Source organism: Lupinus angustifolius, chromosome LG12 (genome assembly GCF_001865875.1).
Source record: "Lupinus angustifolius cultivar Tanjil chromosome LG12, LupAngTanjil_v1.0, whole genome shotgun sequence".
Lineage (NCBI taxonomy): Eukaryota > Viridiplantae > Streptophyta > Magnoliopsida > Fabales > Fabaceae > Lupinus > Lupinus angustifolius.
This window is the reverse complement of record NC_032020.1, coordinates 17,903,013-17,917,133: the sequence shown is the minus strand read 5'-3', so window position 1 is coordinate 17,917,133 and position 14,121 is coordinate 17,903,013. Positions and strand designations below refer to the sequence as shown.

Below are 14,121 nucleotides of genomic sequence, written 5' to 3'. Positions count from 1 at the left end.
TCCCTAGTGCCAGAGACACTGTGTTCTTTTAATGATCTGAAATCTATGACATGGGTAGATGTGGGTTGGAGATACAAAAGTTAGAAACTGTTGACAATTGTACTTGGTAGTAGTATTGAAGCTCCTATTAGTCAATCAGTTTTAGACTAATCTCATTATTATCCAATTGTTGTTCTGTTTTAGCCATTTATACAAGAACCGGACAGTTAACTGCACTTGAAAACGGACCAGGCTCTGCTTTGAACTTGTCAAGTGTATTAAACTAGAATAGCCTATTAAGCGAACCAGATCGTTTACTTCAAATTTTAAAAAATGTGAAATTATTCTAATGTTTTGCTTAGGAAAATGATGTATCCTTTTACTCATCATTGTATGTTATAAAATGATATTTTATTTATAAATGATTGATTTATAAGTGTTATGTCATTTTCTTGTGGGTAGAATGATTTAATAGAAGGATGTATCATTACTTTGTTTTGTTTTGTTCCAAAAAAGTGGAGAAATGTTAATCAATTATAATTGAATACTTATTATGTATAATTATGCATTTATATATATAGTTATATAATTATTAATTCGATATGAGATTATTTGATTTGGTAAGATAATTTAATTGGTTAAATTCCACTTTAAATTCCATAACATTGGTTTTGACATGCAACAATTTAAGAAAAGTATATGGGAGCAAGTGTACTGTTGAAGTGCAAAACCATTGAACTCAAATACTTCTGTAATTCAGAGGTTAAAAATTCTAGGTATATGTTTTAGCTCTTGAAGAACATAATTATCTGAAGCAAAACATTGTATACATGCTCAAGCTTCAATAATTTGTCTTTCTTAAATTCTCCCGTCAGATGATTACTAGCCATTGTGTGTTGTAGGCTTGTAGCTGGAATACCACTTATGAATGTTTGTTTGGGACGAGACAACCTTTGCGCAAGTCCTTATCCTTGTCTGTATCACTGTATGTCATATATACTTAAATTTCATTACTGAGATTAACCGTGATAAAATGAATGAGTCTAGGCCAAATAATTTTTTATTTTGATTAGATGGCCCAGCAATAATCTAGGTGTGTTTTCTTTCAACACCACTCTCTTTCTCATTTTTCAATGACCGCAATTGAAAAACTGGGATGAACCTAAGGTAGTTTGTGTTGGCCACTCGCTACTTTTCAAGATTCTAGAGGGTTAGCGGGAGACAATGAATGTTTCAAACGGTAGAAGATGCAGTGTAGTGTAGGAGAAATTGAGCAATATGCTGCATCAACTAAATTGTGATGTATATAGATAGATGGGAAAATCATAAGTGATCCGGGTGAAGGGGTTAAGGAGTACAGTGATAAAAATGTCGATAGTTCAAACCTCATTCGTTACAAAATACTCCTATATTATTTTCCATAACATTCCTCCATCATAATATTTTGGCTGTGGAGTTTTCTAAACAATATCATAATTGTAAACGGCATCTAGCTGAAATGTCAAATCGTCTTAATAAGCAATTAAAGACGTGTACTTATCCTCAAGTTTGGAGTTAGTGATAAGTCATAAAGGGGCAACAAATTAATTATGGTTGAACCGTCCAATGTCAATTAATTAGTGATTAATCACATATTTTTGTTGAGTACTGAGTATCAGATTTGAAAGAAAAGGGAGCTATTGATTAAAAAATCGAAGAATGTATACTACACTGAATCTGGTCCTTTGAATACACCCATTTGACCTAATCGTTTTCTTAGCCTTAGTCGCTCCTTTTTCTTAATTCCTCCTTTTTTTTATCATATTATAAACATGACCGCTGCTCTCTTTTTTAAAAAGACTTGCGCTAATTGCTATGTTCCATGAACCGTGTGACCCACTTTTACCATTCTTTCCGAGAGTAGAAATAACTAATATTAGCGACTAGCAAATATATTCATATTTTTTTTTATACACATTTATTGTCCCACACTTTATATCACTATATGTGCCATCAAGTTGTGATTGATCCAAAAAAAAAGTAAATTATTGATTATTAACTTAAATAACTTGTACTATAGCATATTTACTCCTTAAAAAGAAGAAGTTTAAAGAGTTGATTATTATAAAGTAGTAACTCATTCAGTTTTACATGTGGACCTAGTTGTCTCAAAAAATGTAGTGACAGCGGGTACTCTAACAGAGAATCAAAATAATCTCGCATTGCAGTGATTCACTACTTCAGTATAATTTGATCGCATACTATTACTAGTAGAGGACATTCAAGTCGAGGAATTAAAACAAATATTAAAGTTCCAATTGGGAAAAAAATATGAGAGAAAAGATCAAAGAAGCAACAATTATATAATTGTGGGCCAAATCGATGTGGTCCAGGTGGACAAATATTCTGAAGAGAGTTAGTTACATGTCACAAACTACAAACAGATAAGTAAAACTGGCATCTCCACTATTTAACTCTTAAGATATTTTATTTCAGCTAGTGGTGTTATTCATATATTCGATGTATGCATATTTTTTATGGATTTAATATGTATATATAAATAACGTAACTGTTTTTTACACTGTCAATACATCATTTATTATTCATATATTAATTATTATTGATTCTCAAACAAAAGTAATATAAATCAATAATGAATGATGTGTTGTGTATATAATTTTTTTACAGTCACAGTTCATATATATTAAACATATTTTTATTATTAATATATACACGAATGTAGCTGATTTAAGTAGCCCTATTTGCTATTTGCATCTTTGCAAAGTTCATGTATGTGGTGGGTTACATGCACGTCAGAGGAGCACTGGATTACCTTTTGTGAGACTTTAAAGCCTTAAAATATAGACAGAATAATAGAGCCAGTTGTGCATGCCAAGTGGGAACGTGTCAATATGATGCAATGAAAGATTTCCACTGTTTCTAACCTCATGCCACAATATCGGAGCACATCTATTGTCTCATAAAGTATGTCACTCCATATATTACTGTTCATGATTGGTTAAAAATATATATTTATATTAAAATTTTAATGATTATTTATTTTTCTGACCAATTATAAGTAGTAACATATGAAGTGGTATACTGCTTTGAGACAACAAATATCCACCCCACAATATCCAAATAAGATGATAGTATTCATCATCATGTTATGAGTTATGACCATACCTATATTCATATGGCCCTCCCTGCTTCATGTAACCCATCCCTGCTCATTATTTCATGCACATTCATTCTCAATTAATGTTTTATTATTAGTAAAGAATTATGAAAGTACCTGCTTAATATTTTTTAGTGTAAGTAGTTATCCATCCTAATAATTGTGTTAAACCTTTATATTTTGTCTCATATAATATAGAGAACTCCCAATGAGAAAGCTAGCCTTGTTATATTGTGTTTTTAACTCAAACATCACGACCTCTTATAAAAGACACAAGTAGTTATAGCAAAAAATATATAATCTAATAAATACTTATTTTCAAGTATATATAATAACCTTTGTAGACTTTCACGTACACCCTGATCTATCAACTTATAATGATTTCCTAAAGAAAAGACCAAACAAAAGAAAAATATGTATGTATTGACTCTTAAATGAAAATGATATAAATAAATTATATATGATATATTCGTTATGTATAAATCTTTAAATTATTAATATATAGATATTACACTCATCAAATAATAGTTAAATTATATATCTAGATAATATTATGCAAAGTCAGAAACATTCATATATTCACTATAAATGAAGTAATTTTTGAAATAGAAATTATTTGATACATATAATACTCCAATTTCAGTGACTGTTGAGAAAATCAAACAGATATCGCTTAAATGAATTACTTATAATAAATAAACACGCTATTTAATGATACTCTAAATTGTAGAAAATCAATTATCACATATTTTTCTACCAATAAAAATGATAGTTTCTTTATATTTTAAATTTGATTGGGATTTCACCGATATTGGGGGTTGTGCTGAGAAGGAGTCGGTAACGTAGAAGTACTTATGTACAACCCTTCACTGCCCAACAGGTTTTTTTAATAATTCCAATTTCCATTGAAGATGTTCACCACAACCTTCGAATTCGATTCAAGTATTCTGTGTGCACTTCACCGCTGATTCTTTTCCACGATTCAAACACGTGATGCGTATTATTCCCTCTTCTTAATACTCTTTTTAAGTGTCCGTGTTTCAGAAAAATATCAAATATAGAGAAATAATAAGAGTTTAATAGTTATGTACTAATGTAAGAAATTGGTAATTGTATGAGTTTAAATCTGTGTATCGACAGTGTAAAGTTTTTTACACTGTTAGTTTATCATTCATCATTGATTTGCATTAATTTTGTTTAATGTTGGTTAACAAATCAATGGTGAATAATTTACTAATAGTGTAAAAACACTTATACTGTCAATATGCATATATTAAATTCATTGTATATTAAGATATATAATGATAATGTACTGGAAAAAAATTAAACAGTTTTTTGGTTTATGTGGAAAATCATATAAGTCACTGATGCATGAAGTACTATGGGAATTCTCGCTTGGATCAAGCTAGTCTTGATTAAGAGAATCCGGCAATGTGACTATGTGAGAGAAGAATAAGAAGATTGGAAGATTCACAATTTCACATTATCACTTTTGTTGTCATGTTTTTTTTATTAGACATTTTAAAATTTTCAGATAATATTAACTATTTATTTATCAATTATGCCCACATTTTTATTATTATGGAGGGTCGGAAGGGAGAAAAGTAAGAGCAGGGTAAAATAGAGAGAAGAAATAAGAATTATAAGAAATAAGAATTATAAAAAATAACAATTATGTTAAAAAACAACAATAATTTATGATTTCTATGTTTTGTGTAAAACGATAATACTTATGAAAAAGAGATGAAGTATCTCATGAATATTAATTTTTTTGTTCTCCTAATAAACATCATTCTCAGAAATCAAATTGTTTATTTTTATTATCCTAATAATCTAGTGAGACTTACACCACTAAACAAATTCTTTGTTGGTATCTTATGACCATTATAAGAAAGTAGCAAAAGTAATCCCTTCTTTTAATGTAGCATTATCTATTTACGAATTAGATAGTCTCTTGTATTTTGGTGTGTTCAATTCACATAAATAATAAACCTTTTATTTATTTATATATATATATATATATATATTCGTTCTTCATTTTCATTTTTTTGGGTATTATTTATAGCTTTCAAATTTCATGTATGATAAATGAATTTATTAGCAAAAACTCTTGTTTACTCAAAAAAATTCAGTGAAATGAAAAAACATCTTAGTTTTATTAATATTTGACAGTTTTTTTATAAAATACATCTAATTAATGTCAAATTTAATAATTTTTGAATTCCTTAATTTATATGACACTACCCAAAACCACATTATAAAAAATATTTTATGAAGTATTATTACTACCGTAGAGCTTTTTGATTGCTCTTTGCACACCTAATAGAATTTTATAAGTGATTCAAGTGTATTAGCTATAAAATAGAAAAGTGAAAATATTAAATGAAAAATTAATATTTAACATATGTTACTTTTTTATATGCCACTTTCTATTTTTATTTTTTGTAGTGTTCTTAGAAATTAGAACAATCTTTACTGGAATAAATAAAACTTCATCTATACGTTTTTCGAAAAATATCACGCTCTTTACAATAAATGCATGTTTGCTGCAGCTAATCTGATCCTAGGACTGGTTGTGTAATGTTTGTGCTTGGAACTAGATTTTAGAATGAGAAAAAAAATACAATATATTATTATTGTATTACCTATCATCATGTTTGATCATTATTTAGTTTTAAAAAATAATACAATGAGTAGTGAATGATATATTAAGTGTGTAAAAATTTACACCGACAATAAATAAATATTATATTTTAGGATTCACTTTTGTATTATGCAATGTACGATCAGCTAAGTGGAATCAATGATGGATTAATTAAATGTCTTCACAACTAACCATATTGATAATAATACATTACACATAAAAGGGGAAATAACAACCCTTGTGCCAATGACATTAAATTGCCTTTTACAAAAGCACCAAAACAGGCACAACTTTTCTTTGGATTCTTTTCATTTGAGGAAGTTGGAAAAAAAGGCAAGTAAAACAAAATTCATAAAAATCAACAATTAGTTTAACCATCTTAAACAAAAGCCATTGTTTCTTAGAAAAGATATTGGCATGTTATCATTAACTTAGTAAAATGGTTTAACGAGTACGGGATTTATTAATGGTTTTAAAAAAAACATACTAGAAAGTTGTGCATTTAATACATGAAACATTTTCCAATTCATGTTTTTTTTATATTTAGATTTCTTAATCATCATCTTATGACTTAATCTTATCATGAACTTAATTATATAGATCTTAATTAAAAACACAATAGATCCATTGATTCTAACCCGCTGTTTGATTTTCTTTGCACATATTGGAACGTGATACACAGTTTTAAATCCTTTTGAAGGGTCCCTTTCTAGGCCATGCAATGGACCCTACACAATTTTCATGCAATGGTTGGAAATCAAATTCATTGCACATCAAATCAAATTTGGTCCAAGGGGTGAGTACTGAGTACCATCAATGCTCAATTTTGTACATACACTTATCAACTTGAAATCATTATATACATCTTCATTTTTATGCTTTTAACTTTTCCAAGTCAACCCAACACCAAGCAATTTGTCTTAACCTTTCCCAGCAGACTCATGGTATAGAAATTTCATTATAAACACTGCTGAATGCTGACAATGCATAATTAATGTCTCCTTCCAAGTTCACACTACTAAATATTTTGATATTAGATTGTGAAAAAAAATTAAGTGTTTGGTTGATTTGGAGGTAATTTTGCTTAAATTTTAGAGAAAATTAGGAAGTTTTCCTATATGTAAAAGAGTGTCCACAATTTTCTTTTAATTAGGTAGCACAAAATTTGATCAAAATTTCTATGTGCACCACTGTTTTTCAGTATTGATATTAATAGTGACGATAATAAAAACGATAAATAAATAAATCAACATTAGCACCAAAGAATCACAACTATATTTTGTCCTTAAATATAAACAGCAAATTTAAGCTAGAGCAATTATGCTCTTAACTATTCTCTCAAAAATCCGATACTGAAAGTTAAGGCTTAACTAAAAAAATGGGTAGAGGGTAATATGGGAAATCAGTATATATTAATTAAGAGAACAAAATAATTTTATTAGGAGATAACTTATCTCCTTATATCTACTTATTGTTTGATACTTGTTTTCTTTATCTTTTCTCTAAAAAAATTCAATTTAAAATATAATATAAACAAAACAAGACACATGTTAAAAACAATAAGTAGATTTACGAAGAAAAATTATCTTTTGATATAAGGTGATATTTTATTCTCCTTAATTAAATATTCCTCCATCTCATTATACAGGTAAAACCTAATGAGATAAAAGTGTGATATCATATTTTAAGAATTTTATATATTGTCATTGTATTATCTATCATTTATATTTATTTATTCTTGTTTCTTTTGAAAATAATACAAATAAATAATAAATAATATGTTGACTACGTATAAATATTTATAGTGACAATATATAAATATTTCCCTTAAACATAAAGTCACAAAATATAAAAAAAAAAGATAAGAGTTAATGCACGGCAGCATGATTCATTAATTACAAATATATATTACACTTATTTTCAACAATGTTTATTCATTATTAATAGACCAAATAATATTTTCCCTAGTAATTTAGTGTATATTTCTTAATTACTCGTTTCACAGACATAATATATCACTTTAACTTTAATTTGGAACCAAATTTTAATGCTTTTTTATTAAGATAATGAGAGGTTATTAATGTTTTAAATTTTACCAAATAGCCCATGCAATGAGGTAAGTTATATATCAAGTTTAAACAATTTTTGATTTTTTTCTTCCATATTAACTTTTTAAGTATTATGGTTTTACTCTATAGATGATGAATCGTCACCATAATTTATAGATGATGAATATATCACAGTTAGTGTTAGCCACATTATTATATGAACTAAAATCAAAATTTTATTAGGAAGTGAAATCAAAATTCTATATGATTTTTAAGGAAAAAAGAGTTATTTAAGTTAGTGTAATATAATTATCACTAGGAAAGTATTGTACATGGCATACTTAGCTTACACCAAATGAAAGAGGAAATAATTCTTTTCTGGAAATGTTTTTCTAACTCTAAAAATAAAAGTCAATAATTCCATATTAATGCAATGTCAAACAGTGAGAAATCTGTTAAAGTTATGATTAAAGAAAGAGAGAAAAGAAGGAGCAAGATACTGATAGTATGTACGGTCCATGCATGGTAATAGCTTTGTTGTCAACGTTCATGTACCCTGAGATGTGAATATGTTAAAGTATTTGAAATGAAAAGAAGAAGTGAGAGTATTGAATGTGAAGGTTTCTCGCATCGGAGGTAATCCTATCTGAGCTGAGAATATCCACAAGTAAATGAGGCTAACTCTCATAACTGATATTTTTTTTATCCACAAAACTCGAACCCGAGTTCTTGTTTAAGGGGAATCAAGCATGTACCACTTGAACGTTGGTAGCTGTATAATGGTATATAATGTTAAATAATGATTTTTATTGCGGTTTAGAATAGTTTTGAGTGTTAAGTTTGATGTGGTGAGAATTATAAAAAAAAGAAAATTAAAAAGAATGGTAAATGAGTTTGGTGGAAATGGGATTAGGGATGATTGGTGTGGCAAGTTGGAATAAAGAAAGAAGCGTGTAGGGAATAGCTTGTTTTTGGTATGGATTCGTTGCATCCAATGTTAACCTGTGGTCGACACCTATAATATTTCTTTCTTTTCCAACATCCTTAACATTCATTCATCCTTAACATTCATTCATCCCTCTCTTTCCCTTTATATTTTTTTGCCCCTCTCTTCCCACTGGGGTTATCCATTCTCACTTCCTCTTCTTCTCTCTCTAATGCTCTTCACCCTTCTCTTTTTCATCTTCTTCTTCTTCTTCTCTGTGTTCTTTGCCTTTTGTTTTTGTGAGCTGTTTCAGCTGCTTCTTCATTTCTCTTCTTTCACTTTATTGTTATTCAATCATTACTCATGCCTACCCTTGTCAATTACTGTGGTAAGTTTGATTCTTTCCTTATTTTCCTTTTATTTCATATGTATGTCTTTCTTGCTTAAGTTTGATTAGTTCAATTTCAATTCTTTATTGCTATAGTGGCTTGCTTATACTTATTGTCATTTGAATGAATAGGAAGATATCTAAACAACAACAAAGTTTAAATTTTTATTTCATGGATATTGTTGTATGATATGCTTAGAGAATAGATACTATAGAGCTTGTCGTTGCAATAGTAATCTCTTTATAATGAATAACCCGTTCCCCCTTTTATTTTGGCTGAAAGAATAAACACATACGTGTATGATGTATGAACATATTCTTTTACCAAATAAAAGGCATGGGCGTATTCTGATGAAAGGTTAAATCTAGGTAGATATTGAGTTTTGGTTTTGAGAAATCTTGTCATGTGAATTTGGAACAATTTTATGTTGCTGATTTTAGATTTTGTCAATGGATTTTTCAGGCGATGATGAACTCTATCATGGGAGTTCTTTGGATTTGGGTCGCTTGTACAGTATTGGTTCCAATGTTGATGTGTACTACCCTCCAACCAAGCGAGCTCGCATCACTGCCCCGTTTATCTTTGACCGCGTACAAGATCGAAAACCAAGTATCGAAGTCCTTCCTGATGAATGCCTCTTTGAGATATTCAGAAGGCTCCCTAGTGCCAAAGAGAGAACCTCTTGTGCCTGTGTATCTAAACAGTGGCTTATGCTTCTGAGCAGCATCTGCAAAGCTGAGATTGAGAGGAATACTTCCTCTGATGACATTGAAAAGATCTCTTCAAATGAGGATCAAGATATCGAAGGCGATGGCTACCTTACAAGGTGTCTGGAAGGGAAGAAAGCAACCGATGTAAGGCTTGCTGCAATTGCAGTTGGGACTAGTGGCCGTGGGGGACTAGGGAAGCTATCTATCAGAGGAAGCAACTCTGTACATGGTGTCACGAACCGTGGCCTCTCTGCAGTTGCTCGTGGTTGCCCTTCTCTCAGATCACTTTCTCTGTGGGATGTATCTTCCATCGGGGATGAGGGTCTGTCTCACATAGCAAAAGGATGTCATATGTTGGAGAAGCTTGATTTGTGCCAATCTTCCTCAATCACCAACAAGGGTTTGATTGCAATAGCTGAAGGCTGCCCCAACTTGACCACCTTAAATATTGAATCATGCTCAAAGATTGGGAATGAGGGCTTGCAAGCTATTGCAAGGTTTTGCCCCAAGTTACAGTCAATATCCATCAAAGATTGCCCTCTTGTTGGGGATCACGGATTATCTAGTCTTTTATCATCTGCTTCAGAGTTGTCAAGGGTAAAGCTTCAGGCCTTGAACATTACAGATTTTTCTCTTGCTGTGATTGGACATTATGGAAAGGCAATTACAAATTTGGTCCTCTGTGGTCTTAAAAATGTCACTGAAAGGGGATTTTGGGTCATGGGTGTTGCTCAAGGTCTGCAGAAACTGGTGTCATTTTCTGTTACTTCCTGCCGAGGGGTAACTGATGCTAGCATCGAAGCCATGGGAAAAGGTTGCACCAACCTGAAGCAGATGTGCCTCCGCAAGTGTTGCTTTGTATCTGATAGTGGACTGGTCGCGTTTACCAAAGCTGCAGGATCTCTTGAGAGCCTGCAGTTGGAGGAGTGTAACAGGGTTACCCAGTCTGGGATCATTGGTGCCCTTTCAAACATCAAAACAAAGTTGAAATCTCTTACTCTTGTGAAGTGCATGGGAATTAAAGATATTGATGTGGAAGTATCTATGCTCTCCCCCTGCGAATCTCTTCGATCTTTATCCATTCAAAACTGCCCTGGTTTTGGTAGTGCTAGCATGGCCATGGTTGGGAAATTGTGTCCCCAAATTCAGAATGTTGATCTGACTGGGCTTCATGGCATAACAGATGCCGGCCTTCTCCCTCTTTTGGAAAATTCTGTGGCAGGGCTTGTCAATATGAACCTTACTGGCTGCTGGAACTTGACAGATAACATAGTTTCAGCCTTGGCTAGGCTACATGGTGGAACCCTCGAATCACTAAATCTCGATGGATGCTGGAAAATTACAGATGCAAGCTTGCTTGCAATTGCACACAACTGCTTGCTGCTTAATGATCTAGATGTGTCCAAGTGTGCAATCACCGATGCTGGCATAGCTGTTCTCTCTGGGGCAAGGCAGCTTAGTTTGCAAGTGCTTTCATTGTCTGGCTGTTCTGAGGTATCAAGCAAGAGTGTTCCTTTCCTGACAAAACTGGGCCAGACCTTGTTAGGATTGAATCTTCAAAGCTGCAATTCAATCGGAAGCAGCACAATTGAGTTGCTAATGGAGAACTTGTGGCGATGCGATATTCTGGCTTAATCAGGGTAGAAGAACTGCATCTGGAGATTCAGGATATAGTACATCTGTACATGTATCGAGCTACAATAATGAACTCAACAGATGGTGAAATCCAGCATACTTTTTTGGGCGGATATGCCTATCAAAGGTGGATAGGTGACTGTGGACATGGTTGTTTTCCAGGGAACTTTGGCATATACCCTTCATCTCCCTTTTTTGCAAGCATCTTCGTACAGAAATGCTTGTTACAACCCTTTTGGCCTTCGATATGGAGGCCACTTCTTTTATTGTCATGGTTCCTTGAGAATACAGTTACTAAGTCCCGGTTTATTGTTTCCACTGTTAGATAGTGCATTGCTTATGTTATATCTTATTCTGTACTGCTGGATGTATCCATTTAGAGTGAGTGTTTTAGCTTGTTACACATTATCATGATGTTACTCAGACTTAAGCTTTAGTTCATATCTTTTCAAGTCTATTGTCAGTGTGGTTGTGTAGTTCAATTTTCGGGTTAGGTGTCTCATATTCAAGGCTTTGGTGGTGGTAGATCATTCTTTTGATCTGCCACAACAACCTATTTTAGGTTGTTTTTTCCCCTTTGAAATCAAGTCCTTGTTTTTGTAGGCTTCTCTTCCTTATGAGTTGTACTCTGCAGACCACTTGGTTATTCTATAATAATAATAATGCAATTTCTACTTGCCCCATTATTGGTCTTATTTCTTATCTTTTTGTGTGAATAATAGAATGATATACATGCATGTGGAAGTTGGTGTGTATGGAAATGATGGTAGGTTATTGGATCTATCAATATATAAAGATCAAGAGAGGTAGGGGAGATTTGTAAAATTACTAGATTTATGTGATTCTATATAACAAAAAACAAAAGAAAAGATATATGTGACTATGCTATACTGCTCTTGAAGATTTTAGCCTGATGGGCCTTTTTGTGATTGTCATCATATTTAGCACTATGTGGAGTTCCACATAAATTCATGTGAAACCTTAGAGTTAATATGGATAGAAAGCTGTGTCATGGATCCATACACATGCTGAGTTGCATACGAAAAATGCTACTTGCCCATTATTCTGGGCACATATCAACCTAGTTATCATTTTATCATCATGTATACATATGGAAGTAGTAATAATTAATTTATGTAGCAAAAGTTGTGCAAATGTGAGGAAAATATATGCATAAAAATATGTACTTGGTGATGGTTTGGAAATATGGAAATAGTTTGTGATGTCTATTTTTCGCCAAGGTTAATTATTTACAATTAGGAGTTCATGTGTTTAAGTGAGGTGAACTCACCTTCATTGATTACTATGAGTACATGTATGTTGATAAAAGAATCATTGCCCCAGGTTAATTGAGTCATGGGGTTCTTTTTTTGCTCTAAAAGGTGTAGATTGGGCTACCTATGCTAGAACATGTTAAAGAAATACAAGTTAAAAATGGTCTTAATTTGCTTCAAACATTACAAAAACAAAAGGACAATAATAGTGCATGAATCACATAACAAGAGGAGGATGGTTCTGCAAGGAGAGCAAATGCTATACAAAAATCGTTGTACAACATTGGCTTTCTTTCATGTAAGATCTATAATAGTAAGATATGCAAATGATTCTTCTGAGAGAAAATCTGTCTGTTCTAGAAAAGCATAATTTGTACAGGAGTTGTTATCTGCTACTACTGCTCATAGTCTTTTCCTGGAGTGACCACTTTGTCCTGATGGGGATCTGCTGTCCCCAACCATGTCTCTGACCAATCACAATAAAGTAAAATTGATAAAGATATAAATATTTAATTTTTTAAACTAATGTAGCATAATAAGATTGATATAAGATAGAGTTTGGGACAACAAATCTTTGTTAACTTTGTCCGACTCAAAAAAGGCAACACCAACCAAAACAAGGGACTTCACACATCACGAGGTAACATTTGTTATCTAATAAGGTATGTCACTATTGTTTAATCAATTCATTTAAATATCTAATAGTTATCCATAACAGATGATCAAAGCTTATGTTTCTACACCAATCAAAATCTCTAGTGAGAGGTTTTGGATTTCTTCAGGTAACTTGTATAGAAGCAACCAACTTAATTTGATGCTACATGAGTGCATGTTGTGTTATATACAATCCAATAATTATATTTATATCATTAAAACAATCACATCTGTATAAGATTATATTTATCATGGAATTCTTTTATATAAAACATTTACGTTAATGAAGGTGCTATAAGATTATATTATCTATATGATCACATTTTTATGCCTGTGTGATTCATGTGATAAAAAATAATTATATTGATATCATAGCCGTTAGTCTTGAATTAAAAAAGTTGAAGCATTCAGCAGATTTTATGGTATAGTGTCTCTTCTACAGGTTACTATAATCTTGACACGAATGGCACACTAAAAACATTGAAACGACACCACTTGTCCATCAAATCAGTGAATCTCTTATCCAATCCATCACCATTGTTTTTTACCACATTTCTCTGCCAAAGCTGTGCACTCACTTCGCTATACAACTTCACTAAAATGATGCTGTCTATTGATCTGTGTTTTCCGTTGCTAATTATCTGACAAATTAATTTTGAAGCATTATCTGATATGTAACAGTCAATTATCAATGATTCAGTAACCA

The 14,121-nt window shown here is 31.7% G+C and overlaps 1 protein-coding gene across 1 annotated transcript; it reads left to right on the top strand.

The window, feature by feature from the left end:
- Positions 8,834–12,170, top strand: LOC109362519 (EIN3-binding F-box protein 1-like). The gene is made up of 2 exons (XM_019608351.1): positions 8,834–9,141; positions 9,605–12,170. Exons 1-2 carry the CDS (start codon positions 9,117–9,119, stop codon positions 11,485–11,487), a joined length of 1,908 nt encoding a protein of 635 aa, XP_019463896.1. The 5' UTR covers positions 8,834–9,116; the 3' UTR covers positions 11,488–12,170.

Excerpts from the sequence above, each read along its gene's own strand:
- LOC109362519 (XM_019608351.1), top strand. The coding sequence starts at position 9,117 with ATGCCTACCCTTGTCAATTACTGTG. Across the intron at positions 9,142-9,604 it reads TACCCTTGTCAATTACTGTG|GCGATGATGAACTCTATCAT; the intron begins GTAAGTTTGATT and ends TGGATTTTTCAG.